A 22,843-nucleotide genomic window follows, 5' to 3' on the forward strand; every position below is an offset into this window, starting at 1 on the left:
GTTTTGGAAGAGAGAGATCTTCGTTTTTTGGAAGAGAGAGGAAGTTTTGAGTTTTGGAAGAGAGAGAAAGCTTGGAGAATCTTTTAGAATGGTTGGGGGAATCAGTTTTTGATAAGGAAGTTTTAGGTTGAAGTTTTTTCTGGGTTTGTGTTCATGTGATTGAATATTTTGGTTTTTTGTTCTTTCTTGTTCATGTTTAAGATGAGACCAGATCTGAATTCATGTGTATTTTAGGTTCTAATTTTGTTTTTTTTTTCAATTTTTATTTTGTTAAAATAGATAAATTAATTTTCAAAATCAAAAGTTGATATGGATGCTTATATGTCTTTTTTAATCATTATTTTATGCTGACGTGGCATTTTTTAATATTATTTTATTGGCCACGTCAGCATTTAATGTGGCAACAGTGCACTCCATTTGCCACATCAGCAATTTCTGTTAAGTGAGTAACGATAAGGACTAAAATGAAACGCGTTGATTGATTTAGGAACTAAAAGCGATGAAATGAAAATGTAGGGACCAAAATGGAAAAGATGCAAAATATATGGACTAAAAGTGCATTTACACCTTTTTTTTTTTTTTTAAAGTTTGTTTCGAAGACATGGATTAATAGGAGAGTGTCTTATTTTGTAGGTATTTTTTTAGTGGAGTTGGAAATATATTTTTAACAAGTTGTTTTCCAGTTTTATCTCTGTTAAACATAAAGTTTAAGAGTATTTCTGAACCACATAAAAATTTAGTTCAAAAAGGAAAATCCTCTTGTAAGTAAGTCTAGTGCTACAAATTTTTTCACAACTTTGCTACATGATAACTTGTGAATGGTGAAATCGTGGACTCATATGGACCCACTATTTTATTTTCACCGCTCACAAATTGCCACATAATAAAATTAAGATAAAATTATGAAAATATTTATAAAATAGACTTACTATCCTCTTGTAGGTAGTATATATGATTACAAATGAGACAACTTAGAAAAGGCAAAAAGCTGGAGATGGTTTTGGTTTTGGCTTTGGATTGAGAAAAAAAGAACACGTGGTAGATAATTTGAATATACGTGTAAGTCAATGGGGGAACTTATTGTGGCTGCCACACTCGCATTGAGGATCATTTCCCACTTTTCTATCATTCTTCTTTTCTTTTTTTATTCTTTTTATTTTTATTAACACCAATTGGTTTTTTATATAAAGAGAAATGATATGTCCTTTAACCAGGCTCATTAAAGCACCCCTTAATCAACTCATAAAAATATAAAGAAAAATGATATATCCATAATATTCTCACAATAAATTCTATGTAGCAAGTTGTTACAGGTTATTATTGGTGGGTAGAAAAGTAATTTCACTGTTAGGTTCAAATTATAACCAATAACAACTAGTCATTTATGATTTATTATGAAAATATTGTGAACATAACAGCTCTCAATTATAAAACACAAATGACAAAACCTCTTTTCATTTTCTGAGTCTTTGTCAGATGGTTGTGTGTAGCACAAAAGTTATTTTGAATTTCAAAGTTCATGTGGTGGAGCCAAGCGATCAGAGAGTTAGCGCATAGCACACAATACAAAATGATAGTTAAATCTAGGGGTGTTCATCAAACCGCATGACTGCACCCAAACCGACCAAAACCGCTGGCAAAATAAAGTAACTGCATCGCACCCAAGTGGCAATGAACCGCACCGCACTGTGTGGTGCAGTATGCGGATTTATGATAAGAAAACCATATAAAATTGCACTGCACTACACTTATATATATTTTTATATTATATCAAATGCTTATTACTAATTTAATATTATATAATGTAAGTGGCTAGCCAAGCATTAGTGTGTTCCAATTTCACATTAAAAACAACTTCATTTTGTTGTGAAAATATTATGGACGTAGCAGCTCTCAAATATAAAACACACAAATGACAAAACCTCTTTTCATTTTTTGAGTCTTTGTCGGATGGTTGTGTGTAGCACAAAAGTTATTTTGAATTTCAAAGTTCACATGGTGGAGCCAAGCGGTCAAAGAGTTAGCGCATAGCACACAATACAAAATGACAGTTAAATCTAGAGGTGTTCATCAAATCGCATAACTGCACCCAAATCGACCAAAACCGCTGGCAAAATAAAGTAACCACATCGCACCTAAGTGGCAATGAACTGCACCGCACCACATTGTGTGGTGCGGTATGCGATTTTATGATAAGAAAACCATATAAAACCACATTGCACTACATTCATATATATTTTTATTTTATATTAAATACTTATTAGTTATTACTAGTTTAATATTATATAATGTAAGTGGCAAGCCTAGCATTAGTGTGTTCCAATTTCACATTAAAAACAACTTCATTTTGGTCAAATACAAAATTAAAAATTAAAAATCTCATTCACTTCCAAATACCCTCTCACTCTTAGTAGACATGACTAGCGGTGTATATGGTACACTATTATGGACCTTATGGTTGTTGCTTGTTAGGAATTTTTGTGTTACATGTTATATTTGTTTAATATACATAATTGTGTATAATTTACTGTCATGGATTTTTTTTTTAACTTGCATATATTTGTGTTCTTTTCTTGTTTATATATATATATATATATATATATATCTTAACTTACTGTCATATTATCATGATTATTAATAGTTGTTGATGGCCATTTCGGAAGCCCAAGTAGAAAGGAGAAGCCCAACAGCACAGGCAGAAAGGAGTTGACAAATGGATGGAAAACCCATTAAGTCCAAGCAGCAGGAATAATGGATCACAGGCCCATAAGACAAGCAGATGGGTCTTGAAAAGGTAAATGGGCTTAAAGGAGCCCGGAAAGAGAAAAAAAGCAAACCATGGGCAGTATATGATGTGGAAAAGTGAGAATGGGTGGCGGTAGGCCCAAAGTAATGAAAACAAAAAAAGTAAGGGGTTGATGGCAAGCCCATAAACCCCAAGGATGAGGAATAACGTAATTGGGCCGAGGAAGCCCAAAGAATTCAGTAAGAACCCATGGTGATGCGAAGTTAGAAAAAGGGCTGAGGATGCCGGAAAGCAAACGTGCCTGGGACGCCCAAAGTAAAGCAAATGGGACACGAGAGCCCACTAGTAATGTAACACAAGAACCAATGGTCTTGCTGGGCCATTAGGGGAAGAATAAACGGCAGGCCCAAAGGGGTTCAACCAGATTGAAACAAAACAAACTCCGTTGCAGGAATGATAGAGTGATATGGCAGGAGATAGTAGCAGGAAGAAGGGTGGGTTGAGGAAAAAAGCAAAGCCCACCATCAAACAAGGCCTAGCCCCAAATAGGGCAAGCCATAAAGGAAGGGGAAACCAGAAAATGATCAAGAACGGACAGCAAACTGTGCAGACTAACCATGGCAGATGTATGAGCAGCAGGCAGATTTTGGACATACATGGAAGAGAGGCACGCGCAAGGCCCAGACCTTACCAGCCTGTACCCAGCCAATACAGGACACGGTGAGGTCATGGGTCAAAAGTAAGAGGGTATGATTTGGTGGTGGGGAGAGGGGAAAACCTATTTTGGGGTTTCTGCTAGGGCTTTTTTGGGGGAAATGTCCTATTGGGATGACACACCACCCGAACGGGCAAAATTGAGCTGGAACCACTAGGTGCATACTATGAGGGATAGGGAGAGAGAGGGTACCCGCACCGTAGCAGAAAAGGGTGCCACGGCAGACAAACAAACAAAATAACCTTCTTTTGTCTAGCAATGGCTCACAGTCGGACTAGTGGTGGTCAGCAGGTACACTCAGACCAAATAAAGGTGGTTAAAGGCTAAAATAGTAAAATCCGGTCACGACAGACACTATAAAGAGGCCCTTGCCGTGTACAGGAAAAAGGGAGAACGGAACAACACAATAACAATAGTAAGTACTATGGTATTTTGAAAACTTGAAAACCAGGAAATAGAAAAAAAGGATTAAGAAAAAAAGGGAATATTAGAAAGGAAGGAGAGAAAAAGATAGAGAGTGAGAACGGTAGGCATGCACCAATAGGTTCATTTCCTTCTCTCCCTCTCAAAATCCTGCCCTCTGCCAGAAACAAAAGATGTTCTCGGGTGCTAACCACTCAGGTCCACTTCCCTTAAAGTGATTAATTTTTACGGCAGGATCTCCCTGAGATTATTCACTTTGAGAAGAGGTGTTCTTCCTTTCTGATTTCGGTCTTACGAATCAAACTTAATCTAATTTATTTACCCTCTCAGCAAGTTCACATACCATCCATTTGTTCCCTTTCACTTTTCTTATAAAACGATTATTGATTAAGACCGTGGTTATCTTTTTTTCTTTTCTTTTAAATGAGGTTTAACTGTTCACCTTAATAAAGATCTCAAAGTATTTGATTTTATTATTATTACCGTATCTGTCTGCCGCAACTCACTTGAAACAGTTTTGCCTGCCGTAAGCGTGTTCCTGACAGACGAGGCATAGTTTGTGCACAAGCTGGACCAAGTTGAGTTCCAATTGGACTGGTCTCAACTCCCATACTCAGAACACTCGAGCCCCATATCGCAGGAGGCAACCCAGCCCACTTTAACCAAAAAGGCCCACTACAATAGTAAACTAGTAATTGGCTGTCACATTTAAAAAAATATATCAACCAAAAACTGACCAAGTCGCACATTTGTACAATGCACAAAACCACACCGCACTGCACTTGTGACTGCAAAATTGGGGTATGGTGCAGTGCAATTATGATTTTGGTTCAATCGTACCGCAAAGTGCAATGCTACAAATGACCCAAAACCATACCGAACCGCACCGTGAACATCCTAATTAAATCAAATAAAATGAAACATACTTTTAAGCTAAGTAAAAGGAAAACATTAGAGAAGAAAAAAGAACGAACGAAGCATAAAGATGAAGATTTAAGGGCGAACAAAGAAGAAGCAAGCATTAATGACATGAAGGTGGTGACCGGAAACATGATGGCAATGTGGGCTCTGGTACATGTTTTTGCTACATTTGTTGTTTTTTTCCTTTGTATCTTTGTACCAAATGATTCTCACTTGTCGGCCGGATCACTTGATATTTGCCAATATAGCTAGTATTGTCCAATATCAACCAATATTTAGAGCGGTACAAATAAAGAGGTTTTTTTGTACCAGTTTACCTTCCTTTAGGAAAAATACTGGCTGATACGGTAAGATACCCCCAAGCTGTGACCCCAAATAATTGAGGCCCGTTTAATACATGTGTTTAAGTACATGTTTTCAGTTTTTAAACAACATTACACGTATTATCACACATTTTTTCACCCACACGTATTTTCAAAAAATACAATCAACGTTAATAAAACAACATTACCAAACGGGCCCTGAGTTTCTAAATGTTATATCCACAATTTTTTCACAATAAATTATAAGTGGTAGATTGTTATTGATTATTATAAGTAGACAAAAAAATAATTTAAGTTGTAAATTCAAATTAAACTAATAACAACTCATCATCTATGACCTGTTATAAAAATGTTCTAAACTTAGCAATTCTCTTCCAAATATGCAAGCTGTGACCCCAAATAATGTCATAGCATCTTACTTTAACCGGGTTACAAGATCAGCCATTAAACACCTGAGAAGAACCTGCCTTAAACATCACATCATTCATCATTCCACGGGACCATAGTACAAGAAGCACATACTCATCACATTGTTTGCTAATAGGATAAATTGAATCCACAGGAACTTTACGCTTCAATAAATTGAGGATAGTAGGCAGTTACTCAAGCATTTGATTTTCAAAGGAAAATTTTTATGTTAGAAGGAATTTTAAGAGCCCAAATAGTTCTCTCAAAAGGGGAAGTATAATGTAGCACGTGATGATATGGCATGTGACATGATGACATGACATTATAACGTGGCAACATGCGGTGGAAAAGTACACGTGATAGACATAAAGAAAATATGTAAGCTAAAATTTAGGAAGTTAGTTACATGATGACGTCATCATATAACTACTTCCTATGCTAGAAATAGCTGCAAATGGTCTGTAAAAATTCATTCAGTGAGTGTTGAAAAATTGAAGTACTGTTTGGAAATGTTCTTCTAACAACGCTTGTTTCTATTTTTTTAAAATATGTGTAGATAAAAAAATATATGAAAATACGTGTAATGTTGTTTAAACACTAAAAACTGTTGTTCAAAATATCCTACCAAACACCCCTGAATTTTCAGATTTCATTTGAGATTAAGATTAAGAGCATTTGCATCAATTAATGCAAAGTCTTGTATAATAGAAAAAGACACAAATTTTACACATTTTGCCTAAAAATGCTCCACACCAGTGCTTCTAAAAGTGTGCATATTTGCACATTTGCTACATTAACCGTGCATATATGCACGACTACTGTAGATCTTGTATCTAATATTTTAGATTTTTTTTCTCTCTCCTTCACCTCACTCTCTCAGCTTCTCACTCTCACCTCTCTCTCATTATCTAGTCCACCGATCTCACCTCAGTCCATTGATTAATCCACCGATCTAGTCCATCAATCAGTCCACCGATCTCACCTCAGTCCACCAATCATTCATAGGAAAATAAGCTCCGATCACAAAAGCTTCGATCACGTCGAATCCCTTCAAGGGTAGACGGGGTGAGGGGGAGGGACTCGAAGGCGAGGATGGAGCGCATGGTGGTGGCCGTCGCGAGGAGGTGGCGGTGCTGCGAGGCGTCAATCTTGCTCAGGCCAGAGGCGTCGATCTAGCTCCGATTTGTTGGTTGCTGGTTTTTTGGTTGATTGTGAGTGTGGGTCGGTGGGTTTTGATCTTGATCGGCTTGTTTTTTCTGGTTTATTGGTGGGTTTTGATGATCTTGCCGCCGATTAGGTGGGTGATGATTTGGCTTGACTGGGTTTCAGGTTGGGTGGGTGATGAATGGGTTTGGGATTGAATGGGTTTCGGATTGGGTGAGTTTCATATTGAGTGGATTGGTTTTCCTTGATGATGGTGGCTGGGTGTGGAGTGATCGTTGGTAGTGATGGACTGATGGGTCTGTGAGAGAGAGGGGTAGTTAGGGAGGGAATAATAAAAAATTGAAAAAAATGAATATTTTATTGAATAAATGTGTAAAATAGATAAACTGATGTGAGTGTTTTGTAAAAATAGATGTGTAAAATAGAAAAAGTAGGATTTAGATATGCAAATTTACAAAAATTTTGCATCAACTAATGCAAATGCTCTAAGACTAGGTTTGTTTTCCCTCTATTTCTCTAATTTCCTCTCTTTGGCAATTCTCTCTCGAGCAACAAAGCACAACAATAACTTTTGGAAATTAATCCCTAGGAAAAAACTTTTGTTTTACAGTTTCTCAAGTAAAAGACAAAATATGAATACTTCAAAACCAAGTCCTACAGAAAGCACAATGGTAGTCACAAAATTTTTCACAACCTTTATTACAACTTATTAAGGTGACTATATGTTAAAAAAAGTAGCATCACTTTTAAATAAATCCACCGCTAATAACACATATATAATGCACCAGTTGTGAAAAATTACTATTACCACATATATAATGCACTAGTTGTGAAAAAATTTGTGACTAAATTTGTCAACCTGAGAAACCAAGGATGCTGCATACCAACAAAGCTTTGTTTAGGTGTTTAGTTCTTTAATAAAGAATGAGGCTTCTCAAATAAAAAACGAATCATAGAAAATTCAATTGCAGGTCCTTTTATATAGTGAGCTCCATAAGTTAAAACCTACGAAAAATTGCAGCATCAATGGCAAAGTCTAGTAATGGCAATAACTACTTTATGGCCAAGTCTAGTAAAAGTCCAAGGAACAACATTACAAAACGCCCATAGATTGCAATCTATCCAAGGAAATTCATAATAACCAAATGAAGCACCAAATTGCAGAGAACAAAATCTGCAAATGCACGCTCTGGTGGTAAATCCTGCAAGTTGATGGAACAGATAAACTAGTAAGAATGAATATTATCAAGATTATGATAGTGCTCACTTTTTTCTGCTCTATAATTGCATTCAACAAAACTTAGGTGTTGTCCCTTATGTTCCCAATGCACTTGGGCTTCCAAAGCCATATGGTTGAATTTAATTTGGGAAACTAAAGTACAGAACCTAAGGAACTATATATAAGTTTGAACAAATTTTGGTTTGAACAAATTTTGGCTTCAAACTAGTTTAGAGCTATCTTTCTCCAACCCTTATGTAACAATTTATAAGACAACAAGATAGCTCCAAACTAGATTGGAGCCAAACTTTTTCCAATAAGTTTTACCCTTTTGCATTTGTTGGGAATTGCAAGAGGGGTAAGGGAATGGGAGGAGGGGACCGAGGAAGGACAAAAAATTCATGCCATTTGCCTTTCTATGTTTGCAGCAAAACAATAGTACCAATTACCAAAGCCAACAAAATTTAAATTCTTTCAGCAGGTTGTTTCATTACCTTCTGAGCAACAATCAGAGCAGAAGAGAAAAAAAATGTAGTGGAAAGGAAATTTACCTTGAATTCCTTGTTTTCTTTGTTCACTTGGATGCGGAGACAAACTGCAGTAAAAAACAAGCCTATCAGCCACAAATTCATTCTCTCCAAAAACTACATAATCAGTCAGCAAGTACGCAGATTGGATGCCAAGAAGTATATACTAGCAAAAAGAGGGGCCGGCTTAGAAAAAGTATAACGGAAATCAGTAACCAACATTAATTCAACTTATTTAGAATTATTTGGTGACATGGTAGTTATAAAGCTAAGTCAGAGTTCAGCATGTGTCATGTGATTTGCTCCTACACAAAATATTAAACTAAAAATCCAGCTTACCAGCAAGGACCGCAGTCCCTATGCAAGAAAGTACTCCTGACAGAAACGAGTTGAATGGAAATGATCCAACAATAGCCATGTATACTACCTGTTCATCAGCAAGAAGGCAAACTACTTATCAGAACTGGACCAGGTAAGATCTGAAACCAATTAAAATATTCTTTATTCAATGAAACACACATGCATAAAGAATTAAAAATAAATGGGGAATCCAGAACCAGTCTCTAATTAGTTAAATTTCTAGTTGAGATTGATCTTCTAGAAATAAAACCTTCCTAAACCAAGGTTAGATTCAAAAAGGCAGATTATACTGATAGAACTTGAATGTAAAACTAAGAGGCCAAAGAGAAAGTTATATTCCAGGCACAATAAGATATAGAACTTATGACCAAACGGATCGCAGACCAATAATAAAGCAGCAAGGAAACTAAAATATAATAATCAGCCACAACCATATCAAAAATCATTTAGTGAATCCAGCTGCTCATAATGTTTTAAGTAACAATGTGGCAAAATCATCTCTCTTACTCCAATGTCAGGTCTGACTCAATAATGGGCCTTAGGAAAAGAAACTTATTGTCAATAAATTCCGCTTTAGTGAGCAAAACAAGTTTGTTCAGGGAATATATGAAAACCAATTTGAAGATGAGATAGAAGAGCTGCAACGGGTTCTGAAGGAAAAACAGAAATGGGCACAGAATACTGACTACTGCCATAAATGATCTCATGTTAAAGTTGCTCAATTACTGGGCACCAGCGAAGAAAGTAATTTATTAGCTTAAAAGCATCAAACAAGGTTCACGGTTCACCATAAGATAACCCACAGGAAAAACCTCAAAAAGAAGCGTCAGAATTGAGGTGCTAGTACAAGAAATATAGAAAACTATAATTGGTAAAGGGATGGGATAAGGTTGGAGTGAGTCTGAGGTACAAATCTAACCAATCGAGAGAGCGAGTAAATTTTAAGCTAGCCAAACAACAAATATTAAAGATTTAAAAAACAAGTGAAAATTCAAAATTGCTGATTGTGCAAAGCAAGACAAAGCTCAAGATCACCAAAATCAAAAAGGTTTTGCAAATACAATGATGAAGAAGATATCAGAGAATCAATTACACCACACTACATAAAAAGATATCAGGTGAGGATCAAACACCCAAAGTAGAACTTTGACAATGCTAATTATGAGAAACTGGAAGAAGGTAAATCATTTATTCATAAGTTTGTAACTTGCTGATATACTTGTCAAAAAGAAAAGCCTGTATCTTGCTGATATAATTTTTTGTTTCTTTTTGTCACCATAAAGCCTAAGTTCTTACTATTGTTATCAAGCTGTCATCAATTCATGTGACAAGATCTTCTTGTCGAACAAGCTGCATCAGGATGCTAGATGCCTATATATATATATAAAATCAGAAGGTCAAAAATTACTTTACCATTTTGGACCATACTTATCTTCTATGCCTAATTCAAAGAACTAATAAACACTGCAAAGCTTGTAAGCATCAGTTGTAGTGAGTAAAGTCACAAAATATTTGCAAATATCTGTTGGCATCAAGACCCATTTTAAGGAGGTATTATATGCATCTATAAACCCAAATGACACGAACAATGATGCCAAAACATCCTTCCTTATTTTATAAATTCCCAATTTCCTAAGCACAAAAAAAGGAGAAAAATAGTAGGATTTTTTGAGGGGCAGGAGCATACAGTTTTGCCATTCAAATAACGTTCCTTTACGAGAAACTGTACACAGACCGTTCATGGTGCTTATTCATCCACAGCATTTTTTAGTTCTCTTAATTGTATGAATATCAGATCACAATTCACAATTGCCAATGAGCTCTAGCTCAACCAGCACCTCCTCCCCTTATAAGCCGTAGGGGGTCGTGAGTTCAAGACCCATTCATTGGGTGCTTGTGTAACTTACCAATAAAATAAAATATAAATAAATAAATAATTTCAGATCATAATTCTTTAGGGCCTCATATTGGTAATAAAATTTCCATTTCTCGTTTTCTTTTCTTAATATATATATATATATATATCATTTTTTCAGGGAAACAAAACAGCTCATCAAATTGAATGCAACAACTGATCTACGATATTGATTTCAATTTTTTGAATCTAAAAACAACAACAAAACATAATGTTTTAAATATTACATTCTACTTTCTCTTTTTTATTTTTCCCGCATTTTCTCATCAACCAAACAGAAAGGGAGTTTAACATAAGCATTTCAAACGTTTTCCAGAGAGTAAATTATATAATGAAATGGTAAAATACCTGGATCAAAGCAGTGAAGACAGAGAAAACCACATAGAGATCGATGATCTGAAAAAAAAAAAGAAAAAAAAAAAGATTGGTGTAAAGATCTTAAATTATAGAGAGAGAAAAAGAGAAATTGCTAGAGAGAGAGAGACCTTGAGATTGGTGGGAGTGGCTGCATAAGCAGATCGGAGAGAGTGGAAAAGAGCCTGGGTGTCCTTGCTCGTCGACTTCACCATTGCAAAACCCTACTTTTTTCTTCTTCTTCTTTCTCGCTACCGAGCTTGACTATACAACAAATATATGGTAATGGGATGAAGAGTGAAGACCCTGGCCCCCTGACTTTTTTTCACGGGTCGTCGTAAAAATGGAAGTGGCAATTTCGTCATTTTCTTGCTGATCTGATGGGCCTCTAACTCTAATGGGCTTCTACTCTTCTTTTTTTTCTTTTAAAGGAAAAAATGGGCTTCTACTCTGGTTTAACATTAATATTTGGTGGATTTCTGTTAGTTTAATTCATAAAAATTTTGATGTTTAAATAAAAAATCTGAAATTTAAATCTTTCCCTACGCTAAAAATTTATTGTTGTTGTAAGGACCTGATTCGCATTCCTTAGCCCAAAGGTTGGTGGACTTAAGCGCACAATGTCCAAAACAATGAATTTGTAGAGACTGGATTGAAAAAACTGGGCTTTAATGATTCAAACCAATACTAAGGTAGATTGAAATGACAAAAGAATGAAAATAGACAGGTTTATGTTAAAGAAAAATGCCCTCGGCAATATCCGAGGAGCACAACTCTTATATATTGTTCTTAGGTTTGATTACAAAATTGGTTCCTGATTGCTATAGTATTTTCCCCTTGATTTCTCAATCTCTTTCCATGGTGGGTTCCTTCCATTATATGGTTCACTTTAAACGATCTCGGCCTTCCACTTGTTGACTATCCAAGCCTCCACTTGAGTGTTTGTCCCATTAGACACCCCCTCAGGCTCCTTTGTGTGTTGGGGCGGCCAATATAGCCCTGTTTAGGGGTCTTTTCCACATTAATGCAGCCAGAAAGTTAGCTGCAGAACCTTTAATGCGGTGGTATCAGTTTTGCCTCTAGATACTTTAGGACTTCCCTCTGCACTTTGTTTTTGCAATGCTTATCCATGCCTGCAGAATTTCCGAGAACGTCCCCCTCGATGGCATACCACCTATTCGAACCTCGGATTTGTTTATCCAAGGTGACATTCGTCCTCGGCCTATTCTTCCGTGCCATTATGGCCAATACCAACCTCAGCATCTGCTAACATGGACTCCCTTCATAAGGTTTACCCTTTCTCAGATGATCTCAGTCCTCGACTCGGGCTTTAGGCCCAATTCGTACATGGGTAATGGGCTTCTGGGCCCAATATCCCTATAGTTGTCTTGGTGGAATGATAAACAAAATAGTTCCTCAATATCGATTTTTTTTCCTAGTAATAGTCTAATTGAAAAATTCAACACACTCACAAATTAAATACAATAACCAAAACCAAAAATCAAAACATACACAAAAGAGTTCAAAATTTGAGAATAAAAAAAAAATTTACATAAGAAAACCAATAACTAAAATGGGTGTCCATTGTTTTATTTATTTATAGTAAACTTCCTTTAACATAATATATTGGACACAAATTCAGAAGCAAATAACAATAAGTAAGATGAATTTATTAGATTAAAACATATATTATAGACTTTAATTATAGGGATGGCTTATTGGTTAAGAGGGATGGTATTGAAAAGCCATGATTGAATTAATATGTATAAGTTCTGAAAATTTTGATAATAAACTTTTAGTTGGAGTATAATTTAAATTTCTAAAACTTAGATGATAAAACTTTATCTAAATTTATCCTTTGGTCAAGAGCTTTGTAGCTTAATATTATAATAAAATATTAATTTAATAAGATGCAATTTGAGAAAAAAAAACAAAAAAACAAAAACAAAAACGTGGGTTGTATGGTGTGGGGGGTAAAATTCATCAGTCAACAGTGGGCCTTGGTGCCCATGCGGAGCCCAGCCATAACAGGAAGTGAAGACACAGCCAGAGGACTCCCAGCCCAATCCTGTTGGGTCGGGCTTGTTTAAGGGGCATCCGAGGAGGAGTGTCTCCTCGAACGCACCAAATGGGAGTCCAACTCACACCCTTTACATGGTGAAAAATCGTCCTAAATCACAGGGAAATGCTAGACGTTCAGGGGGCAACCACAACTGTCGCATTAAATGCAAGGAAGCTACTTTTCCAGCCGCATTAATGTAGAGAGGACAGGAGAACAGTATTATCTTGGCCAGTGCAACTCACAGAAAAGAAGGAGGATGTCCTATGGGACAGACACTCAAGTAGAGGCCCAGATGGTTAACAAGTGTAGGGCCATTATCAATTGAAGGATGCTATATAAGAGAAGAAAATCCCCATGACAAAGGGAGGAAAGAGGGGAGAGAAAAAGAAGTAAGGAAAAGAGGGGAGAGAAAAAGAAGTAAGGAAAAGAGAGAGAGAGAGAAAGGAGTTCTGTAAACATAGCATAAGATACAGCCCTATGGACTATTATCCCAGGAAACTTAAAGAAATATCCCCACGTTCTAGTGGTTGCATGGCTTACTAATAGTTACGTTTACTCTGTCAAGACCTAGTTCTGTGACCCACTCTCAACAAATTCATTGTTGAGGGTCTTTTGGGCCAGAATTGCCTGTTTGCTGGGCTTGAGCCCCAAAAACCGCCCTTACAATTGGCGCCGTCTGTGGGGAGAATTTGTGTCTCGACAAGTGAAACAGTAAGAAATGGAAGGATCAGGCCCGCGTCAAACCGGACATGTAGATTCTCAACGATAGGACAATTTTTTAAATATCGAACGAGGGAAAGACCAAGATAATCAGCGAGAGGGCAGCGTGAACACCTCTCATACGAGTAAAAGCCGCTCAAAAGGGAAGGATCATGCATCCCATAAGCAAAACGATCGAAAGGCTTTACAACAAGAGATTGATGATTTGAAAAAAAAGCTGCGCCGAGCACAGCAGCAACGTCCTTCACCCGGCTCGGGCACTAGCAGTGACGAGGATAACGAATACCGGCGAAGATCAAGAACCCCTCCGAGCGAGACATTTTCCTATGAGGAAGAGAGGACTCGCAAACGCAGCCACAAAAGCCCATCTTACCAAGGCCTGGCCAACGATGCCATGAACAAGGCCCTGGATCGCATTTCCCAGTCGCTGTTCACGCGTAGAATAGAGAGGGCAGTGCTTCCTCGGCGGTTCCATCAACCAATGTTTGCCATATACAAGGTCGGTCCGACCCAGTAGAGCATGTGAGCCAATTCAATCAGAGGATGGCCATCCACTCTAGGGATGAGGCGTTAATGTGTAAGGTATTTCCATCCAGCTTGGGACCTATGGCGATGAGATGGTTTGATGCCCTCCAGCCGAATTCCATAGATTCCTTTAGGCAGCTGACGCAGGCCTTTGGTTCCCGTTTCATCACCAGCACTAGAGTCCCTCGGCCTCTTGACTCCCTCCTTTCCTTGTCCATGCGGGAAGGAGAGACGCTGAAAGCCTACTCGGACAGGTACTGGGAAACATATAACGAGATAGAAGGGAATTATGATGACGTCGCCATCAGTACGTTCAAAAGGGGCTTGCCGACAGAACATAGCTTAAGAAAGTCCCTCACTGGAAAGCCAGTCACCAGCGTGCGCCAACTCATGGACAGAATTGACAAGTACAAAAAGGTCGAGGAGGACCAGCAGATGGGGCAGGGTAAAGCGAAGGTCGTCCCTCAAGAGAGGAGGGACTTTAGGTCGGAACGATTTAACAACAGTAACAGGCCGAGAAGGGACTATATAGAGCAGCCCGGATCTACTGGGGCTCAGGCAGTCCATGTTGTGTTCCGAGAACCTCTTCACAAAATCCTAGAGAAGGTGAAGTATGAACCTTTCTTTCAGTGGCCGAACAAGATGGCTGGTGATCCTTTGAAGCGCAATTAGAACCTGTATTGCGCGTACCATCAGGAGCCAGGTCACACCACTGATGATTGCAGGAACCTGAAGAACCATTTAGATTGGCTCGTCCAAGAAAGGAAGCTGAGACATCTGCTGCATCGCCCTGAAGGATGGCAGGAACCATCAAACAATGAAACCAGACAAAGTACGTTGAGGCCACCCATTGGCACAATTAATGTCATTCTCGCCGCACCTGGAAGGACAGGCTCTGTCCCCTTCAGGGTAATGTCAGTGAGCAGTTTCCCGACTGAGCCAGACGACAGGGAATCCAAGAGAGCTAGAATGAGTACCACGCCATTAATCGGGTTCACGGAGGAAGACAAACAAGGAACTATTCAACCCCACGACGATGCCCTAGTCGTCACGCTCAGAATAGGAGGTTATGACGTGAAGAGGGTGTTAGTTGATCAAGGCAGTGTTGTGGAGGTAATGTACCCTGATTTGTATAAGGGGCTGAACTTGAAGCAGGAAGACCTGTCGCCATACGATTCCCCCCTGGTCAGCTTTGAAGGAAAAATCGTCATCCCGAGAGGCATGATTAGGTTGCCTGTGCAAACAAACTCGGATGTGGTAGAAGTGAACTTCATTGTTGTAGATGCATACTCCCCTTACACAGCTATCGTGGCCCGGCCATGGCTTCATGCACTAGGGGCTGTGTCGTCAACCTTGTACCAAAAAGTGAAGTATCCGTCAGGAGGTCAAATCAAAAAAATAATAGGGAACCGGGGAATGGCTAGGCAATGCATGGTGTCGGCGATCTCACGACGGCCGAATAGCTAGCCTTTCACTTCAACTGAGAACGGTTTATAGCAATTAATGACTACGGTCCCAACTGCGGGCAGTGGAGGACCGGCCATGGAGGTGAACTGTGAGGAGTTGGAGAAAGTACTTGTCGGATCTGACCTTGAGAGGTTTTTTCAAATTGGTTCGGAATTACCGCCCCAGGAGAAGTCAGCACTGATTGCCTTTCTCAGACAGAATGTAGATGTGCTTGCTTGGGACCCCTATGAGGCCCCCGGGGTCGATCCAGATTTCATCTGCCACCACCTTAATGTGAACTCGGCTATAACACCTAAGAGACAGGCTCCTCGACGACCGTCGAAAGAACATACCGATGCCATGAGGGAAGAGGTCGCAAGATTGAAGAAAGCAGGGACTATCAAAGAGGTCTTCTATCCCGAGTTGTTAGCCAACACGGTGGTGGTAAGGAAGAAGAGCGGGAAATGGCGGGTCTACGTAGACTTCACAAACCTAAACACGGCTTGCTCTAAGGATCCCTTCCCTATGCCCCGGATAGACCGGTTGGTAGATTAAACTGTCGGACACCCTAGAATGAGTTTTCTAGACGCCTTTCAGGGTTACCACCAGATACCCTTGGCTGCCGAAGATCAGGAGAAGACTACTTTTGTCACCCCATTTGGGAATTATCATTATAAGGTGATGCCCTTCGGCCTGAAAAATGTCGGGTCAACCTATCAGAGGATGATGACAAGGATGTTTGAACAACAGATGGGTAAAAGCGTTGAAGTGTACATAGACGGCATGGTGGTTAAAAGCAAGTTAGTTCCTGACCATATTGAAGACCTCAGCAACGTTTTTCAAATACTGAGAAATTACAAGCTAAGACTAAACGCAACCAAATGTTCATTTGGAGTGGGATCAGGGAAATTCTTGGGTTATATGGTAACTCACAGAGGCATAGAGGTTAACCCTGACCAAATAAGAGCCATCCATAGCTTGCAGCCTCCTCGGAACCCTAAAGAGGTCTAGAAGCTTACCGGTATGATAGCTGCCTTAAACCGTTTCATCTCGCGCTCAGCAGACAGATGCAGGCCATTTTTCTCCTTTTACACAAGTGGAAAGGATTTGAGTGGAATGAAGAGTGCGCTATAGCTTTCCAACAGCTAAAGGAATACCTCGCCCAACCACCAATTATGTCCAGTCCCGATGCCGATGAGATTTTGTTTGCTTACATCGCAGTAGCCCCACATGCAGTAAGCTTGGTGCTAATCCGAGAAGACAACGGCATACAGCGGCCAGTCTATTACGTTAGCAAATCGCTGCAGGAGGCAGAAACCCGTTATCTTCCCCTCGAAAAGGCAATCTTGGCCATCATACAGGCCACACAAATGCTTCCCCACTACTTTCAAGCACACACTGTAGTAGTGCTAACTCAACTCCCTTTAAAGTCCTTCCTGCGCAGCGCCGATTACACAAGCAGGATTGCAAAATGGGGAACGATTCTGGGCGCCTTCGACATTAGATACATGCCTCGCACCGCTGTAAAAGGCCAGGTCCTCGCCAACCTAGTGGCAGAATTCGCTGAGCCCACACTAGAAGGAAAAGAAGTGTCGGTATTACTAGGGGCTGATGAGAAGGTGATCAGCACAGTTTCTCCGCATGGACACACTTGGTGGAAAGCATACATTGATGGCGCAACGAATCAAATGGGCTTAGGGGTAGGACTTGTCCTGCTCTCACCTGAAGGGATAACCATAGAGAAGTCATTAAGACTAGGATTTCCGGCCACGAATAATGAAGCCGAATATGAGGCGCTATTGGAGGGAATGTGGATGATCCGGAAAATGGGGGGGAAATCTGCGGACATGTTCTCGGATTTGAGACTCATCATGGGACATGTAAATGGAGACATGGAGGCAAAGGACGAAAGAATGCAAGAGTATCTGGTTTGGGTTAAGCATTTACAGACTCATTTTCATCACTTTCACTTAACGCACGTACCCAGAAGTGGGAACACTCATGCTGATTCTCTCGCAATGTTGGCTACCTCCTCGGCTCAGCCCCTCCCTCGAGTCATTTTGGTAGAAAAGCTCATCCGTCCACTAACGGAGAAGACCAACGGGACTGGAGTGCATAACATCAGGGCAGGACCGAGTTGGATGGATCCTCTAATGCTGTACTTAAAGCACGACACATTGCCAGTTGATAAGGTTGAGGCTGACAAAATCAGGAGAAAAGCTACTCGATTCTGGTTGTCGGAGGACTCCAAGCTTTACAGACGCTCGTTTTCGGGGCCGTATTTACTGTGTGTGCACCCAGAGGCTACTGAACTCATCCTGGAAGAGTTACACGAAGGAGTTTGCGGAAGTCACACGGGGGGTAGGTCTTTGTCTCACAGGGCTTTAACGCTGGGTTATTAGTGGCCAAGCATGCATAAAGAAGCCCTGGAGTATGTGAAGAAGTGCGACCAATGCCAGAGATTCGCCCCGAACATACATCAACCTGGTGGAGAGCTGAACCCATTGTCCAGTCCGTGGCCATTTGCACAATGGGGCCTAGATATACTTGGCCCTTTCCCCAAGGCAACTGGGAACAGGAGATTTCTTCTCATCGGCACAGACTACTTCACCAAATGGGTGGAGGCTGAGGCGCTGGCAAACATTAGGGACGTCGATGTCAAGAAGTTTCTTTGGAAAAATATTGTCACCAGGTTCGGCACCCCACACTCCCTGGTGTCGGACAACGGGCTACAGTTTGATAGTAAAGCCTTCAGAAGGTACTGCAATGAGCTGGGAATCGTTAACTGGTACTCCACACCAGCTTACCCACAGGGTAATGGACAAGCAGAAGCCGTTAATAAAACCATTGTGAATGGATTGAAAAAGAGACTAGACAACGCGAAGGGAAGATAGGTTGAGGAGCTGGCCTATGTCCTGTGGACATATCGCACCACACCTCGAAGGTCCACAGGGGAAACCCCTTTTTCAATGACCTATGGAGCCGAGGCTGTCATTCCACTGGAAGTGAACTTCCCAACACAGAGGACTACCGCCTTCTGCCCCAATGCCAATGACAAACTTCTGGAAAAGAGCTTGGACCTCATCGACGAAAGAAGGGAAGCCGCGATGGTCCATTTGGCTTACTATCAGCAGAAGCTCAAGCAAAGTTACGACGCCAAGGTAAAAACCAGACCATTGGCGCCAGGGGATCTGGTACTGAGGAAGGTCCTGGGCACTACGAAGAACCCTGCATGGGGAAAGCTCGGACCAAACTGGGAGGGACCGTACCGAATCACTTCCGTAGCCGGCATAGGAGCCTACCTTTTGGAAGACTTGGATGGACATGTAGTGCCACGCCCTTGGAATGTAAACAACCTGAAAATGTACTATTATTAATGAAAGATACAATTCTTAATGCCGTATTACTGCGCAGCCACTTAAGCTAAGTGTTAAACAAAACCCAAGTCCTGCCTGGCTCTTCGAACCACAGACTTGGGGGAAATTAACCGTTAAGCCATTCTCGCTAAGTGTTAAACAGAACCCAAGTCCTGCCTGGCTCTTCGGACCACAAACTTGGGGGAAATTAACCGTTAAGCCATTCTCGCTAAGTGTTAAACAGAACCCAAGTCCTGCCTGGCTCTTCGGACCACAGACTTGGGGGAAATTAACCGCTTAGTCATTCTCACTAGGTTTTAAACAGAACCCAAGTCCTGCCTGGCTCTTCGGACCACAGACTTGGGAGAAATTAACCATTAAGGGATTCTCACTAAGTGCTAAACAGAACCCAAGTCCTGCCTGGCTCGTCGGACCAAGGACTTGGGGAAAATTTAGATTCGCAGCTATTTCGCCTAATTATTAACTATCGTTCTTTTCACGTATTCGTTCGCTTATGCTTGGTTCTCAACAGTTAGTGACGGAATAGACGTCCATTCATGATGAAAACAAAAGAGAAGAGAACAATAATATTTGAAGGGAAATAACCTTTATCATTAAAACTCAAAAGCGGTTTTGTTTACAAACATTAGCAAGGCAAAACAAAAAAAAGTACAAAAGGTAAAACAAATAAAATCCTACACTACTTTCCTAATAGCCCTGAGTAGGGGCGGGCTGATCATCTGCTGCTTGGGTCCCCGGGGCAGTCTCTTTGGCCTGTGCAATGATCTCACTAATACGAAGACTGTTCTCAGGTAACTTGCCCTGCGCGGCCTACTCCGTACCCCCAGCCTCGGGAATGGAGGAGTCCGTTGGAAGAGGCTCTTCGGAGGCAACTTCGTCAGGAATCTCACGTATGTCTTCCTGGAAAAAAACGTTCTCGGCCTTCCTAAGGTCGGAGTCTGCCGGGACAGCTGCCCGATCCAGGGCTACACCCCAGGACGTGGTGATGTATTTCCTGCAAACGGTGGCCACTTCCTCGGCCAGCCTGACCTCAGTATCATGGACTCCTCGATCATATGAGGTCGCCACAGCCTTCTCGGCAGCCTCCCTGGCCAAACGGGCCTCCTCCTTGGTTCTTGCAAGCTCAGCCTTGAGCGTCGAAACCGCCTGCTGCTCCGCCGTGAGTTTCTCCTCAGATTGGCGGAGCTGTATGCGCATGTCGTCAGCTTGCTTTGTGGCATTCTTAAGGCCAGCTTCCGCGCTCGCATGAGCCTTCTTCACCTCTTTTATCTCATTATTCAAGCGATCAAAATCCTGTTTGAGATCGCCAGCGGTCTTCTCGGCGGCAGAGCGGGACTAAGCCTCCCTATGCAAGTCCTCACGAGCCTTCTCGGCCCATTCCACGGCAATATAAATTTGTTGAGTGACCTGCACCCAAAAGGAAATAAAGACCTTGTTAAAACTTGACGATAAGAGGGTAAATAATATGAGAACGAGATAGAAGATTCCATTTACCATTGCCATGTTCCTCTTCAATGACATGAAGAGATCTGGTTGCCGAGTATTTCTGAGACTCTCCATATCATGAGGCAAGAGAAGAGGCTGCTGCAGGGCCTCAGCTAAAAATGATGCCTGCCCTCGTTGGGATTCCCACAAGGTCGCATCCCAGGAGATCGGAGCGCCGTTTAATTCGAGCCGTGGCGACGATGTTCGTTGTTCCCTCCGAATGGCCGCCTCATCTCGGCTATTGACGGACCTAGTCCTCTTGTCTCGGGGCTCCTTCGTCTCCTTGCCCTTCTTCTGAGGTTGGGCCTTTTCGCGGCCAACCTCTCCCTCCTCCGGCTCTTCTACAGGCTTTTTTCGCCTTAGATTGGGCATAGGCTGTAGCGCCGCATCCGATATGGGGGGGAGAGGGGGAGTAGGAGCCTTAGGGGCAGTTTGTTCCTTCGAGACGTGCTTAGAGGATTGCCCTTTGTTCCTGTTGGATAGAAGGCTTCTGAGGCCAGACCTTGGTTTCAAGTCCATTCCTTCTTCCTCGGTCTCTTGGCTGGTGTCAACTTGTGCGACGACTAAACCAGGGTCAGGAGCTGCTGAGGCACGGTCTAAATCTGTGTCGGAGTCCGAGAGCTCTACCACCCTGGCCGACACTTCTCCCTCCTCGGTAAATTGAAACTGGTCTATTTGTTCTTCTAAGGATGAATGCGAAGAACTAGCCTCCTCCTCCGAGATAATCACTGCAGGAAAGGCGCATTGGGCAGGCAGCTGAACGAGAGGTAAGTCTGTTGAAGCAAGAAACCCTGGTATGGATACGTCAATACGTGCCAATCTTGGACTGCCAGCCCTTATAGCTTGACCGGCGTCTACCAAGGATCGAGTGAGGGGAACAAAGTCCAAAATTAAAGGAGCCGACCTTAATTGTCCGTCCTCGTTTATGAAGATCTCAGATCTCAGGAGGTAATTTAGAGCCGGGACGTTGACCAAGCTCAGCCGAGGAGATGTTCGCTCCTTATCTGCAAAGATCGTTAAAGGGGTTACGTTAGTCCGAGGAGGCATGCAACCAAACCAATAATTTTAAAAGAAAGAGAGAATTGGGGGGGGGGGGGGGGGAGAGAGCTCAAAACTAAGGTCCTCTCCACGGAATCTAGTTTTATGACACCTCACCTGGCGTTCCTACCCTAGTCGGACAGTGAATGCCGTCGTGCCATGGTCCGGAGACGATCAAATGGTCGTCCTTTAAGCCTTTGCTGGACTTGGGAAGGCAGGATATCAACCTCACTTCGTCGGTCCTGGACTTTAAGTAGTATGAGTCGCCGAGCTTATGGCATTCATAGAGATGAACCACGTCATGCCATGAAAGGCCGAGGTTCATCTGGTCGTTTAAGACGTCTGTGCACCCCAAGATCCGGAACAGGTTCGCGGTGCACTGGTGGGGGGCCAATCTATGACCACGTAGGTAGTCCCTAGTTATTCTCCCCATTGGAATCGTCATTCCTCCTTCCACGAAGGCTATCATTGGAATTACGACTTCCCCTGTTCTCCTCTTGAACAAAATTTCCTCCTGGTGGCAATACTCTAAACCTACCTCCGGTGGAATACGATACTTCGCCCTGAAGCCCGCCATACCAGCCGGAGAGTCTACCAGTTTTTCAAGCCTACAAATCCTAGACAACGTGAAGGCAGTTTGCCTAAAGAAGAGTAACGAAGAAAAAGCACGCACTTACGGGTAAGAAACTCGACGGAATCTTCAAGAGAATGACGGCAAAGGTAAGAGCGTGCTGAAGGAAAAGGCACTGAGATGTTCTGAGTACTGGAGTGTTCGTCAAAAGTGAGGAATGAACGCCTTCAAAACCTTATATACTTAGAGGGAGTTGGACAGACACACTCCCGCCTAGAGCAAATAAAACGTTGTCCACCGTTGATTTGGTCTCCAACCGTTGGATTGAAAGAGCGTAAAACTCCAAAAAGCTGCAATTAATTCCCCTCGGGTCATTAAATGCCTTCAGCATTAATGAGGCACGTGAGGGCACACCCCCGCACGTGTGAAGTAGGAATCCGCAACAAACCATCCAGTAGGTATCAAAATCCCGCCTTTCCTCCTCGGACCAAGAAGAAAGAGCCGGAATTTTGAGGGGCTATTGTGGGGGGTAAAATTCATCAGT

At 41.5% G+C, this 22,843-nt stretch overlaps 3 protein-coding genes across 3 annotated transcripts; 2 read left to right on the forward strand and 1 right to left on the reverse strand.

Annotated features, from left to right (window-relative positions):
* Nucleotides 1-7,653: 7,653 nt before the first annotated feature.
* LOC126709478 (dolichyl-diphosphooligosaccharide--protein glycosyltransferase subunit DAD1) lies at nucleotides 7,654-11,409 on the reverse strand. Its single transcript, XM_050409732.1, has 5 exons — nucleotides 11,207-11,409; nucleotides 11,070-11,117; nucleotides 8,786-8,873; nucleotides 8,471-8,514; nucleotides 7,654-7,902 (listed from the first exon to the last, which is right to left on the reverse strand). The coding sequence occupies exons 1-5, from the start codon at nucleotides 11,288-11,290 to the stop codon at nucleotides 7,819-7,821; spliced, it is 348 nt and encodes a 115-aa protein (XP_050265689.1). The 5' UTR covers nucleotides 11,291-11,409; the 3' UTR covers nucleotides 7,654-7,818.
* Nucleotides 11,410-15,885: 4,476 nt separating this feature from the next.
* On the forward strand, nucleotides 15,886-16,383 carry LOC126708530 (uncharacterized). The gene has a single exon (XM_050408319.1). It carries the CDS (start codon nucleotides 15,886-15,888, stop codon nucleotides 16,381-16,383), a length of 498 nt encoding a protein of 165 aa, XP_050264276.1.
* A 512-nt stretch (nucleotides 16,384-16,895) lies between these two features.
* Nucleotides 16,896-18,230, forward strand: LOC126708531 (uncharacterized). The gene has a single exon (XM_050408320.1). The coding sequence runs from the start codon at nucleotides 16,896-16,898 to the stop codon at nucleotides 18,228-18,230; it is 1,335 nt and encodes a 444-aa protein (XP_050264277.1).
* Nucleotides 18,231-22,843: the final 4,613 nt, after the last annotated feature.

This window comes from Quercus robur, chromosome 12 (assembly GCF_932294415.1).
Source record: "Quercus robur chromosome 12, dhQueRobu3.1, whole genome shotgun sequence".
Lineage (NCBI taxonomy): Eukaryota > Viridiplantae > Streptophyta > Magnoliopsida > Fagales > Fagaceae > Quercus > Quercus robur.